Source organism: Anoplopoma fimbria, chromosome 20 (genome assembly GCF_027596085.1).
Source record: "Anoplopoma fimbria isolate UVic2021 breed Golden Eagle Sablefish chromosome 20, Afim_UVic_2022, whole genome shotgun sequence".
In the NCBI taxonomy this organism is placed as follows: domain Eukaryota; kingdom Metazoa; phylum Chordata; class Actinopteri; order Perciformes; family Anoplopomatidae; genus Anoplopoma; species Anoplopoma fimbria.
In genome coordinates, this window is record NC_072468.1 from 6,734,379 (window position 1) to 6,755,208 (window position 20,830).

The 20,830-nt window shown below is 39.8% G+C and overlaps 2 protein-coding genes across 2 annotated transcripts in view; one reads left to right on the plus strand and one right to left on the minus strand.

The window, feature by feature from the left end:
• The first annotated feature begins 1,296 nt into the window (after positions 1–1,296).
• Positions 1,297–7,426, plus strand: derl1 (derlin 1). The gene is made up of 8 exons (XM_054622477.1): positions 1,297–1,636; positions 3,423–3,534; positions 3,622–3,686; positions 4,369–4,395; positions 4,561–4,656; positions 4,890–4,942; positions 5,195–5,305; positions 6,377–7,426. Exons 1-8 carry the CDS (start codon positions 1,484–1,486, stop codon positions 6,531–6,533), a joined length of 774 nt encoding a protein of 257 aa, XP_054478452.1. The 5' UTR covers positions 1,297–1,483; the 3' UTR covers positions 6,534–7,426.
• Positions 7,427–7,662: 236 nt separating this feature from the next.
• zhx2a (zinc fingers and homeoboxes 2a) overlaps positions 7,663–20,830 on the minus strand; it is a 29,136-nt gene continuing 15,968 nt past the window's right edge. Inside the window, exons 2-13 of the mRNA XM_054622476.1 lie at positions 19,345–19,871; positions 18,317–18,997; positions 17,830–18,042; positions 16,770–17,024; positions 16,464–16,679; positions 16,174–16,258; positions 13,486–13,671; positions 12,238–12,647; positions 10,588–10,840; positions 10,332–10,488; positions 9,841–9,960; positions 7,663–9,202 (exon numbers count right to left, since the gene is read on the minus strand). Coding sequence (XP_054478451.1) covers positions 9,843–9,960; positions 10,332–10,488; positions 10,588–10,840; positions 12,238–12,647; positions 13,486–13,671; positions 16,174–16,258; positions 16,464–16,679; positions 16,770–17,024; positions 17,830–18,042; positions 18,317–18,997; positions 19,345–19,437 — 2,667 coding nt within the window. The 5' untranslated portion in view covers positions 19,438–19,871 and the 3' untranslated portion in view covers positions 7,663–9,202; positions 9,841–9,842. The remainder of the gene's footprint in view (positions 9,203–9,840; positions 9,961–10,331; positions 10,489–10,587; positions 10,841–12,237; positions 12,648–13,485; positions 13,672–16,173; positions 16,259–16,463; positions 16,680–16,769; positions 17,025–17,829; positions 18,043–18,316; positions 18,998–19,344; positions 19,872–20,830) is intronic.

Here is a 20,830-nt window from a genome sequence, read left to right on the forward strand (position 1 = left end):
TGGTTCCAGAAAATATGAAATGAGGGGAAGAAAATTCTAACTTCTGTAGACACCTGTAGAAACCTTTTTTATCTGCCAGTTGGCAAAAAAGATAATACACCTCAGATGATTTCCCTCATATATTCATTTAAAATGAAAGGTATTCAAATTTTCTAAAGATATAGGCTGGCTTTCAGTCACCCATGCCTCTTTATTCTCTCTTTCACCCCATTGCTGCAAAAAGGTAAGACGGTTAAAGTAAATCAATCAATTCGTCCACCACAGAGTCCTGTTTCATATTTATTCTGATCATTAAGCTACTATGTATTAGTATGTCCAGCATTTTGTATTAGCTGAAGAGATATTTCGCATCTCCTCATTCTAAAACCTGAAACCTATAACCTGAAACCTATAACCTGAAACCTATAACCTGACATGAAAGTGAGAACACAAGGTTTCATGTAGAAGCAGAGTGGGGGTTTCTTTCTATACACTACAAGCGTTGCTGTAGATTTGTCCTCACATGAGGTCTCATTAAAAGGGATAGTTTTCATGAGTGTTTTTTCTCAGTAAATATCATGCTTCTTCTGATTTACATTCATCACATTTTCTAAATCATTGGCTCGACCACTCTCCACAGGTGTCTGCTGGCAACACCCACAGGCTGTGGTAACCACAGGAAACCTGGTGCTTCTGGGACGCCTCTTCCTGTGGCCGGCTGCCCCTTGGTTAGTCAAGTGGGAACTTTTGCATATTTCTCAGGCAGTACCAACGATGCAGACCAAAACCAACATGTTTGTGTGAGATAATAAAAATACATCCGGGTCTGACATTTTATTCTTCAAATTAAGAGCATGAAATAACCAGTCATCAAAATGGATATATAATAATGTAAACAACGAGATAAATAAATACATTTACAAACCTGCAACTTTGAAAAATAAATAAAAAAGTATATAGGCTTTCATTGGTTTTGACTGCCTTGTTATCGCCTGTGTAATAGTATTTCTTAAGAATGGGGGTAGCAAAAGCACAAAGACAAAGGTGACTGCCAGATTAGTCTAGTTCTTTAGTGAGTTGTGAGTGATCATATTACAGAACTACAAAAAATATAGTGATTTCATTTATTGTCTTCCCTACAAATTGAATTTTAGTCTCCTGTTTCTTTTGACAAACGTTACTTATTTGCGTAGAATATAATTTCTATGTTAATTAGCATTATTTGCTTTTTTTTTTTTATTATTGCTGTCACTCACTTTAGTTGTAGTAGTACTAGTAGCACATTTGGTTTTACTCTGAAAGGTTGAACCGGATGTGTCTGCTCTGACCTCAGTAACTTTACAAGCTAGCTCCCTGTGATTAGCCACGTCATGTAAAGTTAGCACTGGAGCACTTCTGATAAAAAAGCAGCGAGGGGTCGCAGTGTGTTGGAGATATTGGCTGTGTTGTTATTAATAGCAGCTCTTGTTTCATGGTTATAACTGGGCAGTGATCATATGGGAAGATGTCAGACATCGGGGACTGGTTCAGAAGCATCCCTTTCATCACCCGGTCCTGGTTCGCTGCTTCGATTGCAGTTCCGTTTATTGGAAAACTAGGACTGATTGATTTCAGGAACCTCATGCTATTTCCAGAGCTGGTCTTAAGCAGATTTCATGTAAGTCCATCTTGTCTCTGTTCGCCTGTGTGTATTTGTGTAGCTGCTAAATGGTTGGTGTGTTATGATGTGGTCGGTTGGCTAGCAGGTGGCTAAAGGCTAACTGAGCAGCAGGCCTGTGTGGTGTGACAGCCAATGAGAGGGCGAGACGTAGAAGGCTGTGACTTCCGGAAGCTGTCAACATGCTACTTAATTTAGCAACACCGAGATAAGGTGTAAATATAAAACCAGTGCAAAAAAAGTATTTTAATGACCAGAGATGGTAACGTAGCCGAGGTGTTGACTCTTCTGTATTTAAATTTAAAAAAAAATATATATAAAAAAAATATATATATATATATTTAAGCACTGTGGTTTCAGATGCTGTTGCTGTAAAAGCTACAAGGCGGAGAAAGTATTTTGGACTAACTGTAAAGGGACTTTCCTGCTATGAAAGTAGCCCCTAAGGCAGCGTTTTTACGGGTTCACAGACTGTCCGTTTATACAACCTGAGGGGGCAGGATGAATGCCAAATAGCCTCCTAAAAACTACTTATGTGCAGTGGTAAACAACTGATAAGTATACTTAAGTACTGCACTTAAGTATACATTTAGGCCTACCTGATTTGTTTTAGAGGGAATAAGTGTGGTTTTACTTCAATACATACTAAATGTATTTTTGAAAGTTACTTAGAAAATTGCCTAGTCAGTTTATATACAATGATGCATTGCTAGATCAAACTACCTAACGTTAGTTAAAATTGGCTTCAGTAAAATCTTACATCCACATTAATGCATGACAATAACCTATTTAATACAACATATATAAAATGTTAACTCACATGCTCCATCTGTAAGCATAAAAGCAGCATTACTGCTTATTTCTATTGATCATTTTGTATATGTTTTAATGTTAAAACTTCTGTACTTGTACGTAAGATTTTTACAAATTCAAATGCTATAAATCAGGAGACATGGAGAGTTTATATGTGTCAAGATGTCAGTAAATAATAATAAATACTTGGCAACTGATATTTTGGTTGGGACTAAACAATTATTCTAATTAATGCTGAATCTTTAACATTTTCTTTCATTAATTGATAAACAATTTAGTCAATGAAATAACAAAATAAAAAAAAATGCCCATCACAAAGTGTGTGAGACCAAGGTAACATTTTAAATGTATTGTTTTATGCAACATTGAATGTAAAATTAAAGAAATGCTACAAATTCTACGATTTGAGAAGATATAGTCCGATAGGGTTTGGCATTCTTAGATTTAACAGCTGAAAAGATTAGTCGAATATCAACATTTTCCGCAATAGACTGATGAGCTAGATAATTGCTCTAATTTAACGCTACTAAAATAAAAAGAATGAATAAATAAGTAAATTAAATAAAGGTTGTGCAGCTTAATTTCTAGTAATAACTTTGGCACATTCAAGATTTGTTCCACTTCTATTGTATGTTGTAAATATATCCCGTCATTTCCCCCCTTGATTAAAAGTAATGTAACACAGGAAATGCTCATAGGCTCTTAAGCCGGCTCTTTAATGCTGCAAAAATCTGATGTTTGTTACCATCAAACAAAACCTTTGGAACAATTTGTGTGGTAACAATACTCTGCAGAGGAACACCAGCTGCCTGGTGCCACTTTTTCAGTGCTTGGAAGGTAATATTTACAATCCACATGAGACTTCATGTGTGTAACAAGCACAGCCTTAGAAGTCTGGATCTTTGCACAAACACAGCTCTGTTGATGTCTTACAAAATTTTTATTACACTAATGCCTCTTCTGTTTGTTTCAGCTCTGGAGACCAGTGACCGCCACCTTGTATTTCCCAATAACCCCTAACACTGGGTTTCTGTACCTGGTCAACCTGTATTTCCTCTACCACTACTCCTCTCGGTTAGAGACAGGTGAGACTGCTGACCTCTACTCACATGCAGTCACACACACGATGCACAGTTTGTCATGCTAATCCTATTCTTGTTGTTGTTTTTCAGGGGCGTTTGATGGCAGACCTGCAGACTACATCTTCATGCTCTTCTTCAACTGGATCTGCATTGTTGTATCCTTTGTCTGGCTTTACAATATGACAACCCTTTAAAACCTCCTGTTTAAATGACAAATTGCAATCTACCTTCAATATCTAAGGTTACATCCCTGCTAGTCTGTTTTTTACTCCACCATTGATTCTATCTCTGCTGCTTTCTTTACCCCTCTGCGTTTCTTTCTCATCAGTCTTTTCTGCACCCCCATCTCCCTCCCTCTCTTTGTCTCTCTGCAACACTGTGCCATGTCAGGGTGGCTCTGTGCCAGTGGCCCAGTGTCAGTCTATCCCTGCAGAGCAGAGAAACCTAATCTAGGTCACATGCAGCACAAGCAGCATGGCCCAGCCCATATCTCTACACTGTTTTCTGGAGTTCAGCTTTGATTGTCAGCTTGTCTGGCTTTTCACAGACATTTTTTGTTTATGAGACAAATTTGGGCAAAACCCTGTTCTCCTCAAACCTGATCCAAACCAAGTGTTTAGTTTTTGTTACTACAGGAATATTGTGGGAATGCGTGAACAAAAACTCAGGTGTGGGAGGTTAGGCTTACTCAAAGGGAAGAGACAGAAGCGGCAGGTGACAGTCAGGCAGTGTGGGGATTTTACCTGGCAACCTTCCAGTCACCAGCTGCTCTAATCTTAAGGCTCCAGCTGTGAATGTTTTGAGCCATGTGGTTGTTGTCCTTGACTCTAGCTATAGATAACTGGGCTGCTGATGAACATGCGGGTAAGAATCCTCCTCTCATTCTGTATTTATACCACAACACATCATAATGGCTACTAATGGGTTTATTTTTCTCATTCAAACCGATCTTCATTTGATCTATTGCCTTCCTGTATTATATGCTGCATCGCACATTCACATATTGTTGTTTATGTTGTTGTTTATCAGCTGCTGATGATCCCACTGATCATGTCAGTGCTCTACGTCTGGGCTCAGTTCAACAAAGACATGGTCGTGTCCTTCTGGTTCGGAACACGATTCAAGGTACCACGTTTTATCAACAGCACTCATGCTTCACAACTTCTAAACTTTATCTAGTAAACAGTCTTTTTAAAGGTATCTCACTTTTCAAAGCAATGTCAGAGCACATACAATATCATGTATTTAACATAATGACCTGTCAACATGTGATATTTATTCAACATATTCTTAACTACCTGAACGTGAGGCTTGTTCTAATGTTCATATTAAGGATACTTCCTGTTGCTCTGTCCTAGGCACATTATCTACCTTGGGTCATTTTGGTTTTCAACTTCATCATTGGTGGCTCGTAAGTAACTACTTTTAATTAGTTGAATCAAAGACACAGTTTAATAGTTTCATGTCAAACACACTGCACTATAAATATAACTTCAATGTCTTTAAACTAATAAGGAAAGATCTTTTGTTTCTGTATTCGTAAGGGAATAGCCTGAAATGCTGCCCTGTATAGTCTGTAGAATGTGTACATGTTACACACGCATAGTGTATGTTATTTCTGTGAGGTTTGATTAATCCTTTTCTCTTTGCTGATCTTGTGCAGGTTTGTAAATGAACTAACGGGGAACCTGGTGGGTCACCTCTACTTCTTCCTCATGTTCAAATATCCCATGGACCTGGGAGGACGCGCCTTCCTCTCCACACCAGAGTTCTTGTAAGTTTTTTTTTAAATTTTATTTCCCGAAGGGGTTTTATATGGAGTTTTGGCCTTTTTTTTTTTTTTTTTTTTTTGTTATAACAATTTACCCACAAACTTCATTGTTGAGGATGTGCAATACAAAGCTTCAAGGAAGCATGACTATGCAACATTTGAATGGAGAAATAACACATTTTCCCTCTCTCAAATGTAAAGTTAAATTCATAATGACTATAATGCAACCTTACTTATTCCAACACACATTTAACACTACAGCCTTACATTTTCTGGTATGACCAGAAACGTTTGCTGGCTAGTGTCTGCAAAACGAAAAATAGGTTTTAATGTCTTACTGAGTCAGCTTGCTGACTATTTGATCCTTTTCTAACAGCACTTGTGTAACACTGTTCAGCCTTTACCATGACAAGGTTTAAACATGCCTTGAGCTTGTCTGTGTTCCCTTAACCACTTGTTTGGAAGACAAACAAAAAAAAGTTAAGATCACTACCCAAACTGTTGTAAACGTTGAACCATCTGAGTGCTTTAACAGAGAAATTAACTGTGATTCGCGTTCACTTTTGGTTTCACTACCAAACTGGTATTTTTAAATATTTGAGTAGAGTAAATAAGTTTAGTCACCCATGCATGGTGACACATAAGAGACTCAAGTCAGACAAATCCCAGCAGCTAACCTATGAAAAACATACTGCCCCAGGAAACTGACAAATGAACAGAGAGGACATTAGAGTTGCTCAGTAGCCGCCTAGCCATGAAATAATTTGTTTACTTGTTTGACTGCTTGTGTTGTTTTACTAATTGGACTGTTATAACTTATTTGTTGTTTGAAAGCTATGGGTACCTTCCATGACATTTTAACCAGTCCCAGGATTAAACAGAAAATGTCCTTTTTAATTAAAAAAGAAAAATACGACTACGTTTTCTTCTCAATAAATAAGAATTGTTACTCGATCACCTGTTAAATAGTGTAAAATTCCATGATTTCAAATGTTCCACTGTAATTCGTTTAAGGACCATGTTTGAATGTCTCCCATCTCATCCCTTTGCACATCTCTCTCCTCCTCTCTCCAGGTATCGGTTCTTCCCCAACAAGAGGGGAGGAGTGTCGGGCTTTGGAGTCCCCCCCAGCAGACCAGCTGCCCAGGAGCAGGCTGGAGGAGGCGGGGGAGCAGGAGGAGGAAGAGGACGTCACAACTGGGGCGAAGGCTTCCGCCTGGGGGGAGAATGAGCGTCGAGACAAGAAGAGAGAGAGAGAGAGCTACCCCTCACCCCCATCCCTGTTTTCTCCCATAACAAATGGCGTTGATGTTTCAGGTTAAAGTGCTCGCTTTTTCTCTTTCTTTCGTTTGAGGAAAACCTTGACTTAGAATTTAATTCACAACTATGTTCTAAAGGCTCCAAGGGGATGAAATTTGAGGAAGCAAGCATTTTAACCAAGAAAGCACCGCACAGCAGGACTCCGACAATAGGCTCAATTAACCAAGTAAAGCCAGCTCTTCTATTACTACTACTGCGGGTGTTTCCATGTGAAGCAGATAGAAGGAAATATGAATAAATGTTTTTTTTTTATGTGATGATTCTTGAGCCCCCCTCTTCTCTACACCCTTCCATTGGACTGTCAAGCCAAGAGATGTTGCAGCTGCACACCAGCTTGTTGTTAATTTTGACTCATGTCCTGTCCTCTCCCTCTCTCTCTCTGTGATGCCATATCAGATTACATTGTAATTACCAACGCACTGGGAATGTGCTCTCAGCTGAACATGGGCAAAGCTATTTAGAGAGCAATGTTTCCAGGTCTGATTTTACATTGGTGTAAGATGTTTTTAAGCCTTTGTGGCACAGACCTGATCTTCTCTGTCTTAAGTTCTGATCTTGACCGAAATAAGGTAAAGATGGGATTTTGCTCTTTTTGTAAATATAACAGTTGTTTATTGAAAGGATGAGCGAGTCTGAGAGTTTAATTATCGTACTATCCATGTCTCCTTAATCTTCTTCTCCAGAGTCAGGAGAGCTCAGCCAATTATGTGCCATTGTGGCTGGTTGAGAATCACTGACTATACAGAATATACAATTAGGGCTGACACCAATTATTATTTTCCATATCAATTAACCGCCAATTATTTTGTCATGAATCACTTGTTCTATAAATGTCAGAAAATGGTGAAAATGCTTTTTTTTTGTTTGGTCTAACATCAACACAAAACCTAAAGATATTCATTTTATTGTCAAAACCCTTGTCAAGTTCAACCACATCCAGATATAAAATTGTAAAAAGTTAAATTGACCTGATGAGTCTAAAGGAGGTGATTCGTCTCACTGACTCAATATTTTACTCTTGACTGGGTTTCTGTCTGTTAAACTTAACCAAACAAAACTTTGTACTGAAGTAAACAAGCAATCTTAAGCAGTCACCCTTTAAAAACCCAGCTTTTTTTATGAACATAGTTTACACTGAAAGACCAAGGCAGTTTTGAAGTTGGTTGTGTATTTATTGAGTTACAGCAGACTTAAAGTAGAAAATGAAAAATGCAAGCTGTTTTCCATTCTAGCCAACCAAATGTACAGTATCCCAGATACTTGTCTGAATATGAAACTAAAGCAGCATCACACAGCCATACACCTGCTGTTCAAACCAGGGTTAAGAGACTTTATTTTTGCTGCACAAATACTGCAAGCGCTTGCAATTTGACCCATAAATCACATATCCCATTTAAATAATTTTTGAGAGTGAGCATTTAAAAATGAAAATTGTTGAAGCGCATGCAAGAAGTTCATGACAGCTTTGGCTGTTGTGATATTCCAATGCTTTTCCCGCAGTCAGAAAATCAGCACAAGACTGATTATTTCTCTCAGGAGATTCATGAACCACCATTTCAGGTGTTCTAAACTGGCTGTACAGAAATCAACTAACTCCAATCCAGCTTTGAACAGAAGGACCTTCCTATAACCAGAAAGATTAGAGAGAAGCCAATTGGCGTGTTCACAGGAGCTTCAGTTATTTGATCATGGGTGAAACACGTTCTCCAAAATGTTCTTGGCAGGTCAACCAAGAATATTAATCATAATAATATGAAATCATGGTCACCGGTCTGTACCGTACCAGTTCTGAGACAGACGGCAAATGTCAGATAAGAGAGCAGAAAAGGCAGCATGGTGTGATCAAACAGACACTCCACTCTCTTCTCTGCATGATCAATCATTTCAATATCATGTTATGTGTTCAGATTGCCCAAAACACAGTCACTCCTAGCTGCCCCTCAAGCACTTCTGAGTGATTTCCACCTTCGTCAGCGTAATTCTATGAGTGAGAACCAAGGTGACGCTGCAGGAGAAAAGGAAAAGTTCCAGCTTGAGAGGAAGTGGCCTAGTATGTACATATCTATCACTACCAAGGGGATATACACAAGTGCTATCAAAGACTACTCATAATGAGTAGTGCGCAGGTATGATTTTCAGAAAAATAGGACTAATTTTCAGCAAATAAGACACTATTATACATTTTGATCTTAAAACAACAAAAAAACATTCTAGGTTTTGTCATGACTTCTTTTTTTTTTTTTTTTTTTTTTATGTAACAAAACGTGCCCTCTCAGTAAAACTGTACAAACTCCTTTTTTTGTAATACAGAAAAATATTTACAAGGGTGCTTGTTTAATAATAATAATAATAATAATAATAAAAAAAAAAAAAAAAAAGTAGTAGTAAGAACAATGCATCAAGTCCAGCTTTGGCACTCCTCTTAATGTCAGCATCTGCACCACATGTCAGTCAGTGGAACTACAAAGTCCCTGGTGCTTTGTGATGACATTACAGACAGTTACATTACTGGATCAACATTCAGTCATCTTGAGTCGGTGCATGATGGTCTGTGACTTAGCAGTCAATGATTTACTCGACCTGGAACAGAATCAGAGAGAAACGGTGTGAAATGAAAACATGGGTTCACTTTTAATCATTGTTCTTCCTCTTATGTTCAAGAGGAAATATATTTCCAGATTTTAATTTGAACAACTGATTGCTATGATCACATAAATTCAGAGGTTTTTAACAGCTAAATTATGTTCTTGCATATGAATTGAAAACAAAACTTTATTGGGTACAAAGGTGCAAGTTATTATAAAAACTAATAGAAAACACCATTTGCCCCCTTTGTTCTGCCTTCCTCTGATAATAACACTGTGTGTGTGTGTGTGTGATGCTAATGATGCAGTGGGTCCAAATATCATCCTGCCATCCCAGCATGCTATCGTTTTGGAGGGCCAATCAGAGGTAATTGCCCCCTAATAACTTCCTTGGTAGCTGGAGACTGCAGCTGTGGCATCTTAAAGGAATAGCTCACCATTTATGTATCTATTTATTCAAGCCAAGTCACACAAATTCAAAATCCGTCCATTACCAAAAAATGCACTGATCCATATGTTTTATATTAATGGGTCAAATGTTTTGCTCCAGTGTAAATAATTAATTAATCAACACTTCCTATACAAATCACATACTAGTTTTCTTTAGAAGGATATTTCACCAATTCAACTTACTATCAACCAGTGACCCGCCCAGGTTGCTCCAGGGAGAGAACTTCACTGTCTGTTGCCAGCCTCTGTCTTTCCACTCCTGCTTCACCCTCCTCTCCCACTGCCACAGTCACCTGTACCCACCTGGCAATAAACCAGACGCAAAGTTTAAACACAAACCGACTCCTAGAAACTAAAAACAAAAGTCAAAAAAAGATTTTCATGTGCACATTGAATGTTCTGTGAAAAATATGCCACAAACCATACATACAATGAATGTCTAGTTGACGAAACAAGTAACAAATATGGAGCAAAGAATGGAGTAATTCAGCATCCACATTTTGTGATGCCCATACGGTGCTGTATTTTTAGACTGTTATCACAAAAAAATCTTAAAATAACTCCTCAGATATTCCTTTAAAATTGGAAGAGAGCTGATCTTTTTTTGTCTGTATATCGTCTCACACTAGAAAATAAATATAGGATGAAAGATCTGTTTCCGTCTCTCCACCCACCTCCCTTTGTCAGCAGTGCTGGAGCTGGTTTGGTCCGGTCTGGTCCGGCTCAGGTCTGTCACACTGTGGGCTAATCTGCCAGTCAACCACTGGACTTTGTCTTGGTCAGACAGCTTGGAGTGCTCTGTAGCAGCTGCTGTGTTCTCACCAGCCTCCACTGCATCAGAGAAGAGAAAACATAAAGTCAAACATGGGTATATAACACTTTGCCACTTTATATTAAGAGAAAAACTTTAAGTTCTCTTCCATAACTCACCTTTCACAGCCTTGACTTCAGAGGAAACACTCTGTTTTTTCTCAGAACTCTGGCCATTCTGATCCTGGCCCGCTCTCTGCTGCTCCACAAGGTTTTGGTTTTGGAAACTTTCCATCCAGTCCATGGTTTCACCTTTCTTCAGTGCTGAGCGGTGGTCCTTGAACCAGCGGACAATGTCGGTGCGTCCGAGGCTTGTTTGGACCTCCAGCTGGCTGTACTCCTCAGGAGATGGCCACCGAGTCCGACAGAAAGTCTGTCGAGAAAGATTGTGTGACCCAACACAAAACATTTATCATTTGTCATCACATTATTTTATCCTGTTAAATACGTGTGAAATTTAAACCGAATAAAAATAATAGCCAAACCCGTGTTTTGTGAGGTCACAGTGACCTTGACCTTTGATCACAAAATTCAAATCTGTTCATGCTCGGGTCCAAGTAGATGTTTGTACAAAATGTAAGTAATTTCCGCCAAAGCGATCTTGAGATATAACAGTCGGAAGCGAGGGACAAATGGACAAACTAACAGTACGGACGGGTAACTTGAAAACAAAATGCTTTCACCCCTAGCCGTTACCGGCGCGGGGACCAAAAATAAAATACTTTATTGGGCCTGTGTTATAACCACCTCAAAACTCTAAATTCAAAATCAGCTTTTTGTGAAGGACAGCAAAAAGGTAGCTTGAGCATTGCTTCTCTATTATGGGAACATGTCTATTTAGCATCTTACCAAAGCTCATGGTTAAGAGATGTACCAATAATTAATCATTAATATGAAATGTGATGTGTACAAAGTCTGAATTATTCTTTAAGCCATACTAGTGGCATGGTTCTATGGATGGCAATGTCTGCAAAATTGAGTAGTACTACTACTACGACTAAGTAAGGATACAAGTACTTCTTCCACCACTGAACATGCTAAACTATCATGGTGAACATTATACCAGCTAAACATCAGCAGGTTAGCATTTGGTTGTTAGCATTTAGCTCAAAGTACTGTAGTTTCAAAGTTCAGCCTAATAAATGCCAGTCTTGTTTTAAAGTGCTTTATCACATTTAGATAAAATTGTACTCATGGAAACACAATGTGATAACAGTTAAACACTTTTTCACTTTAATCTGCTCTTTAAGAACCACTTCATAGGTGCTCACACACATTTGTGGCAATTAAGTTGACGATTATGTTTAGAATCCTACACATTTCACCTCTATGTACTATGTGAGTTTGGGTGATCAGATTAACGCATTTGGAATTTGTGGATTGGCTTAATACATGGCTGATAAGACTTTCTTTTTGGCAATTTTTTTCATCAGCCAGCAGATACTGCAGTTTTTTTAACACTTCTCTTTAGTTCATCAGATCTGACCTTGTAGCCACTTGCTGTTTTATCTCACTTTTAATAATAAAGTATCAGCAAATATTATCACGTAGTGTCAATCACACAGCTTTTCCTCAAGTACCAGTGCATCACCGTCTCAAGATTAATACACTTTACACATCAATTTACTTCTGATTGTAATTAAAATGAATGAACCTCTTTAAAGTCACAACTATAATTAGCAGCCAGTCTTGTCACAAAATGTGTCATATTCTAGTATATTGTCATCGAATCAGCGTTGACGTTGACATGTTTTCGTCAGCTTTTCTTACCTCTCTGAGAAGGCTGAGGGAGCGGCTGGTAATGGGAGCCGGGCTGGTGGAGGCCGACAGGATGGGAGGATGGGGAGAAGAGGAGGATGATGAAGTGAGGATGGGAGGGGATGCCGAGGAGGAGAGGGTTGGCGGATGTGGGGAGGAGGCTGCGAGCACAGGAGGGGAGGACGAGGAGGAGGAGGAGGAAGAGGAGAGGACAGGTGGATGAGGAGAGCGTAGAGGTTTCCCGCTCTGCTCTCGATGTGAAGTCCCATTCAGCAGCGCTCCGGACCAGTCTGCTCTGTCCTCTGTGTTCTTTGAAGACATGGTGAGTAGAGCCTTCTCCATGTTGTCCCTCAGCGCCCGGCGCTCTGAAAACCAGCAGTCCACCTCCGTCTTAGACAGCCTGGTCTCCTGGGCCAGCTGGTCTGCAGCAGGACAGAGTTCAGTGGATCAGATGAGCTGTGTTACCTCCAATTGCACGTTTTTTTGGGGGTACCTGGGAATTCAGTCTCTCTCCGAGGGACTTAAAAATGAGCTCATTAAAAACATTTCTGCTATTCCTGTCTGCAGGAACCCACTAGAGACTGGCCTGCAGCTCCTTTGAGGTGAAAGAAATGAAGTCACGTGCTGTGAACTAGTATAAATAGAAGAAAGCGCTATTGGACTTCATTAAGTTATTTTAACTTCTAAGTTACAGAGTAAGGATATTTGACCAACTGATTCTCACCCAATCGTATCTTCCTCAGTCAGTAAGTTTCAATTTGGAAAAGTTATGTTATATTTTTCTCAGGTACTTCACTTCAACGGATCATAAAATAATATGACTAGCAAGCAAATTTTGCACTTCACTATCTACCAGCCTGCAAGTCGCCGGTCTTGTGTTTCTGTAGGCAGATAAGTGTATAATGTGCTCACATTTAGCATCTGAATTGAGGTCTAAGAATTGGACCACCAGGAAATGAATGGGTAAAATTGTTTGACTGTACAGACAAGCATTCAGTAAAGGGTAGTGGGTTTTTGCAAGTTTAGTAATTCTCCAACTGAAAGGGACGATCTAAAAAGGTATCAAGTATATTTTATTTCAATAGTTTAACTGCAGGACACAAGATGTCTCCTACTTATTCTCTAATGTAAAGTTGGTGAAGTCAAAACCCCTTTTTGAGTAGCGGGGTACATTATTGCTTTCCCACTCTTCCATCTTTCTTGCCACACATCTTGCGATTAAGATAATCAGCTAGTCAGAGGGTTGGTAGGAGGCTTTACCTAGCACCGCCTCTGTTGGAGAGCCGCTTCTCTGAAAACTCTCCTCCAGCGCCTTGAGCTGTTCTGATGACTTCCCCTTCACCCTCTCCAGCAGGGGAAACTGGTTGGGGACTGCTTTCTTTATAGGGGCGTCTTTGGGTGCTGGTGTCACCTCTGCTTTCACCAGCACTGGAGGTGGAGGAACACCTTTAAGAGAGACACACACAGAGAAACTTGACACAGCACAAAAAATGCTTTAAAAAAAAAAAAAAAAAAAAAAAAAAAAAAAATCACTATCAAAGTAGGGCTGGGCAGTGAGGCCTAAAATGTATATCATGGCATCATTTTGAAGTACGGACAGTTACAGTATATTACTGTTTATATATACACACACACATATATTTTCTCAGTAATTATATTTCTAAAGGTGCTATTGACATGAAATGTTCACCAGATGTATTGAGCACGTACCACAAGTAAATATATTTCTAAAGGTGCAATTGACATGAAATGTTCAAGATAATCCAAGTAATCCATACATACAAAGAAAACCAAACAAATAAGTTCAGAAATTAAGTTATGTGTAATAAAATGGAATGACACAGGGAAAAAGTATTGAACACGCTTACTGAAATGTATTTAATACTTTGTACAAAAGCCTTTGTTGGTAATGACAGCTTCAAGACGCCTCCTGTATGGAGAAACTAGTGGCATGCATTGCTCAGGTGTGATTTTGGCCCATTCTTCCACACAAACAGTCTTCAAATCTTGAAGGCTCCGTGGGCCTCTTCTATGAACTCTGATCTTTAGTTCTTTCCATGGATTTTCTATTGGATTCAAGTCAGGTGATTGGCTGGGTCATTCTAGCAGCTTTATTTTCTTTCTCTGAAAGCAATTGAGAGTTTCCTTGGCTGTGTGTTTGGGATCATTGTCTTGCTGAAATGTCCACCCTTGTTTCATCTTCATCATCCTGGTAGATGGCAGCAGATTTTTATCCTTCCTTCAATTATATGAAGTTTGCCAGTGCCGTATGCTGAAAAACAGCCCCACACCATGCTGTTCCCACCTCCAAACTTCACTGTTGGTATGGTGTTTTTGGGGTGATGTGCAGTGCCATTTGACCTCCAAAAATGGTATGTATTATGGCATCCAAAGAGTTCAATTTTGGTCTCACCTGACCAGACTATATCTCCCAGTATTTCACAGGCTTGTTTAAATGTTGTGCAGCAAACTTTAAACGAGCTTCAACATGCTTTTTCTTCAGCAATGGAGTCTTGCGTGGTGAGCGTGCATACAGGCCACGGCGGTTGAGTGCTCTGCACAAGTGGCCCTTGGACAACTCTTCTGATAATTATTTTCACTCCTCTGTCAGAAATCTTGCACCTGGTCGTGGCCGGTTTATGGTGAAATGATGTTCTTTCTACTTCTGGATTATGGCCCCAACAGTGCTCACTGGAACATTCAGAAGTTTAGAAATCCTTCTGTAACCAATGCCATCAGTATGTTTTGCAACAATAAGGTTGCGAAGGTCTTGAGAGAGCTCTTTGCTTTTACCCATCATGAGATGTTTCTTGTGTGACACCTTGGTAATGAGACATCTTTTTATAGGCCATCAGTTGGGACTGAACCAGCTGATATTGATTTGCACTGACAAGGGGCATGATTGCTTTCTAATTACTGATAGATTTCAGCTGGTGTCTTGGCTTTCCATGCCTTTTTGCACCTCCCTTTCTTCATGTGTTCAATACTTTTTCCCTGTGTCATTCCATTTTATTACACATAACTTAATTTCTGAACTTATTTGTTTGGTTTTGTATGTATGGATTACTTGGGTTGTTACCGACATCTGGTGAAAATTTCATGTCAATAGCACCTTTAGAAATATATTTACTGAGAAAAATGGTAACGTGTTCAATACTTATTTTACCCGCTGTATATATTCAAACACTTGCTTTGATGAATAAAGATCTTGGCATTTGTAGTTTTTTTTATGCATCATTGGCTGATTAGAGCTAGTGTGTGTTAGGAAATGAAAGGTCATAATTTCCTCTCTAAGAAAAAATCATCTTCAAAGAAATGCATTTATCAAGTTCTTGCCAAAAACTACATGGATTACATTTGAACACATCATGATAGCATTTTAATAAACCTTTGCCCAATACTTATTTTTACTGAGTAAAAGAACTCAATGGACTGGACTCCATTGAAAAAAAACAACAGTAATGCTACCTCCCAGTTCAGGGGGGTTGCTGTTTATTTTAGGAATCGCAGTTGTGGCTTATTGTAAACTTTATGTTTTCTTCTCTCATGGACACATGTGGTGTGTTGCTGTGACGAAACTTCCTGCCGACATGATACTATCATGCAGTTATGGTAAATGTGACAGCCAAAAAAATCTGAAATATCAGCAAAGAACTGTCCCGTTTTGTTTGGCAGCCAATTCATTGATGCAGCTAGGCTCCACCGGTTAGCTAAGTATAGTCAAAATTCACCAGTTTACTTTCCATACCATCAATACCTTCCACCAGTACATCAACGATTGACTACGATTAAGCACAATTTGCTTTCTCAATATTTGTTTTAATAGGTTAAGCAATTTAAAACTATTTCTAAAAAACAAAATTAGCTTGTTTAAAACCTACAGAAAGATGTGTGGTCAGTCAGAGTGTTTGTTCATTTTAGATGTGTGGCACCGATCACATCGCATACCTTTCAGATTAAGGAGCCTCTGTTCACTGAACCACTTCTTTATCTCTCCTCTGGACAGCCCGGTGGTCTCTATCAGCCTGTAGATCTATCACATGACAAGATGCAACAGAAAATGAGACAATAAGTGTGAGTCTTTATCAGTGACAGTGGGGTCTTAAAAAAATAAAATAACCTGTAGCACAGAATTTAAAGCAGCTAAAAAAATCTCAATGCCAAAATTCCCTTGGATTTATTTATATAACCTTCTAAAGCACAGCACAAAAAATGTCATTTCACTCACTTATTCTTACCTCATCTTCCTCGGGGAAAGGACACTGTGTGTAGCTGGACCTCAGTACTGATAACTGCTCCGCTGTTTTGTTGGGGTCAACTGTAAAACTCAGAACTTTGGGTGATGCCAGCTTGGACGTGACCATGGGCGCTGAGATGGTTTGAATGATGGACGGTCGTTTACTCTCCGTGGCGATCACAGGGGAGGACAGGGGTCGTTTGAGCGACTGTGCCACCTGCAGTAAACACGGTGGAAACAGTGACCACCTGAAACCAAACATCTTTGTGCTTGTACAAGTTAACACTTCTGCCTAAGGGTTTTGTACCTGGTTAGCCACGGTGAGTGCCAGCGGTGCACAAGTGACAGTGGAGCCGTTGGCTACAGGAGTCAGCACCAGGCTTGTCTGTCCCAGCAGCTGACAGGGGAGGGACTGCAGGACTGAGGCTGCAGACTGCATGGCTTTGGAGGCTGCAGTGGATGAGTTGGATGATTGGGAATTAAGCTGAGAAGCTACCACGGTGAAGGTCTGAGGCACAGAGGAGATTGTTCCGTTGAACATTTTCTTCCTGGCTTCTTCCACCTGAAAAAGAAGAACGGCATTGTTTTACTTGTGCGTAAATAAGACAAAAACAAACGTATATCTCTTATCTGTAATGTATTGCTGCAATCTTAAATATCTGCGGTAATTTAAGTACCAAAATGATTCAAAGTCTCTTCTTCTTAACATCTTGACTATTTTTTAATTCAAGCAGATAATCAAACTGTTAGTCTTTTATGATCTCATTTTCTGATTAACTTTATTTTTTAAGTTATTACTAGTAATAATCTTTAACATTTTCATTTTAATGAATCTAGTCTGTTAAGTCATTATTTATTGCCAAATGAGGTAAAGGTGATTGAGCATATGGCCCACTGATGAAAGCCATTGCATTTGCAGCATTATGAACTGGTAATCTGTGGCAACATTCTGGGCAAAGGTTGAGTGAAAATGATGTATGATTTAACAATATACATTAGCAATCAAACAAAAGCAAAAAGCCTGATCAGCTCTTATCACAACGGACCGGACAATTTGTGCACTTGTGCTTTGAGTTATTATTTGCTTTACAGTGATATAGCATGATGGGATAGCCAACATAAAATGCAACACAGGATAATTATTCTCAAAATTTGTTATCTGGATGCAAGTTAATGAACAACATTTCAGATGAAATACATTTAAAATACAGTTTCTATCGCCATTATTATTTTTGGTCTCTGGGGAACCAGATGGTTCCCTATTTGAGCTTTTAAGTTTTAAAAAAGACCCGATAAAGTACACTAAACTTTACTTGAGGGAAGAGAAAAGAAAAAGTGACAAACATTATCGTTACTATAATTCCTACCTCCTCAGGTGACCAGCTTATGCCCTGTTTGAGCCTCTGGGTGGTGAACCAGACTTTGATTTGCTCCTCTGGATGTTTTGAGGCTGCAGTGAGCCAGGAGAGCTCAGCCTGTGTTGGGTAGGGGAACTTGTTGAAGGAAGAGATGAGCGTCAGGTTGTCGTCCAGCGTGGGGTTGTATTTGGTTGTGTTGAGGGGCACTGCGATCTTCGGCACCTGAAATTAAATAGTCAGCAATGGCAACTAAATAACCTTTGTTTCACACAAATAACGTACACCATGATGCTTATTAAAAACTGAAAGAAACTTTAATTTAGAGGAATTTGATACCCTAATAATTACCAAGGAAAATCTTGAAAAGAACCATGTAATTTGGTGACAATTATGTGGAAAATTAGAATTTCCTTGAAAAACGAATAATGCATTTATTACTAAGAAGGAATATTTCATATAAGAAAAATGAGTATCCTTCCTCCACTGGGTGTCCTACCTGAGTGTAGTTTAGAGGCCGCTGTAGGGAAGGCATGATGTGAGAAAGGCCTTCTGCTTTGAGTAGAGTCGACTCGGGGATGATGACCGTCCCGTTCACATTGACCGCTGTGATTGGTTTCTTAGCCAGATCTGTCCGTTTATTATCCAACGACATTATTTTTGGTTTACCGATCTTGACTGTGGTGGGTTTGCTGAGTGGCAGAGTGCCTAGTTCGTCCCCTTTGCCACAAACGGTGCTGGTCGTGTTGTAAATGAATGCATTGTTACTGCACCCCTCTATTGTCTGTTCCAAGATTGTCTGATTGTTCATTTTGATGCGTTTGAATTTAAAGTTGCTCTCCCCTGGATGACACCTCTCGTTGTGTTCTGTCAGTGTGTCGAACTTCTTTGTGTTGAAGTTACAGACAGCACACAGGTACAGCGGGTTGAGGATGACGTTAGGGTGGTTGGCATCAACGTGTTCTTTGAAAGTGTTGAGGTTCTGCGTGGAGAAGGGGCAGTATTTACACTCGTAGCCCCCCTGCTGTCTACGCTGAGGCTTGGACAGGTCTGGTGGCTCTGCTGCTGGTTTGTCTGGACCGATGGGAGGGGCCAAGTCCTTGCCCCTCAGGTCTAACTCCGTCTCTGTTGGGAGATCTGCTTCCATAGGCCTCTCCTCGGTATGGTTCTCCGTTTTTGTCTGGAAGAAGGAAGTTTTCAGATGAAATGACACTTAACTAGAAATGGCATTTACATGTATTCCCTATTTGCATCAAACACACCACATCAGAATATTAGTTGTGTTTGCATCATCTCATAGATTTATGAATTGAATCATTTGGAAATCAGTACACATCCACTGACATACATAGATATACAAGAAAATGTATCCTAGTGAAAAAATAGATGAGGGATGAATTACAAATTAAAGTGCAGTGTAATACAAAATAAAAAAATGTATTATCAATGCAGCCTCCCAATTTTCTCATAAGAAACTATTGAATCATATTTATTTAGCTGCTCTTGCCAGACATATTGAATGTGTACCTCCATGTCTTCCTCCGCGTCATCATCCAGCTCCACCATGGTCCGCTCTGGTCGGATCATCAAGGGAGTGGAGGCTTTCCGTCGACTGGACATGATGATGGGTCCTGGGTTTGTATGGCTGGACAGCTGCCCTCACTTGGTGCCTGTGCTCGGCCAGAGATGATATTAAGGAGGCTGAGGGGCCCAGGGTGCAGAATGCCGGACTGCTATCACAGAGTGGTGTGTGGATAAACAGTTTCTGGTACCGAGGAACAGCCAGGAGGCCTGGCTCGTATTGGACCCAGATACAGGCCTGGCTCTCTTTTGTATTAGGAGAGCTGAAGAGCAAAGGACAGTTTCTGGGATAGGAGTGAGCAGCCAAGGAGTCTAAAGAACAGTTTTCCCCAGGAGTAAGATTAGAGAGGAGGGCAGTAAAGGGTGAAGGTCTGGTAGAGATGGGACTGTTATGGTGCAGTTTATGCCGGGCTCACTGACAGTGTCAGCTCCAAAGCTGGCTGACCTCCTGGAACTTCATGACAGGATGCTACCTGGATGGTAAAAAGAAGAGCAGAAGTATAAATGTGATTTATTATTTACATTGGGCCAAAATATTTATGTTGGCTTTCTTTGGTTTTAAGATCGTTATTCTTCCTCAATTTCGTCTACTTCTGCCTTCTATGACTCAGGGTTAATGGTAGCCCACATATTCTGAATTATCACTGTATCACGTATAGTTGTCGGGCAAATTAAAACGATCAACGGCACATTTTTCCATTGGTAAATATGACAAATAAACAAAAGGTGCACTTTTGCACACTATATTTCTGTGACTTAATAATAACAATTTGATTGTCAATGATATGAATGAAGCTTTGAGCTCTTCGGTACAGCCCACGAGCCACTCAAACCCATTTTGAATTACACAACAAGGAAGTCGGACCAACCATCCAATTACTTAATTTTTTAGACCGCATCGTCATTATTGTCGGTTATTGTCTTTATTTAATTGACAGTAACATGGCTATATGTAATTTTTAAACAATCCACCAAATGCCAAAATTGAAAATGAAAAGTTTGAAACAAACGAGACATTGGATTATACACAAGGAAGAATGAACAAAAATGAGACAAGGGTAAGGAATCGCCTTAGATACCGTCTTCAAGTGCCTTTGAAAGGGTTAGGCAGCAGGCACCAAACACGCTGGTTTGAGCTTGTCAAGAAATGCAACATGCTGGGTTATTTAAGCTCAGCGGTTTCCCAGGTGGATCTGCAGCAAGGCCACCATCAAAAAGAGGTAGTCGAGTCGATGGTCAGCTGGTGGGCAAAACTGGCTAAAAATAAAAAAGGTCAAAGGAAGCTGACAAACACACAGCAAAGCAGAGCAGACGGTCTACAGGTGGTCGACTGCCAGACCGGCACAACAATGGCGCTGAAAAGAAGAGCCAGCGCTCCTTAACAAGAAACTAATTGCAGTGGGCTATGGAGCAATCACTAGACACTGGAGAT

Excerpts from the sequence above, each read along its gene's own strand:
- derl1 (XM_054622477.1), top strand. The coding sequence starts at position 1,484 with ATGTCAGACATCGGGGACTGGTTCAGAAGCATCCCTTTCATCACCCGG. Across the intron at positions 1,637-3,422 it reads TGGTCTTAAGCAGATTTCAT|CTCTGGAGACCAGTGACCGC; the intron begins GTAAGTCCATCT and ends TGTTTGTTTCAG. Across the intron at positions 4,396-4,560 it reads GGCTGCTGATGAACATGCGG|CTGCTGATGATCCCACTGAT; the intron begins GTAAGAATCCTC and ends GTTGTTTATCAG.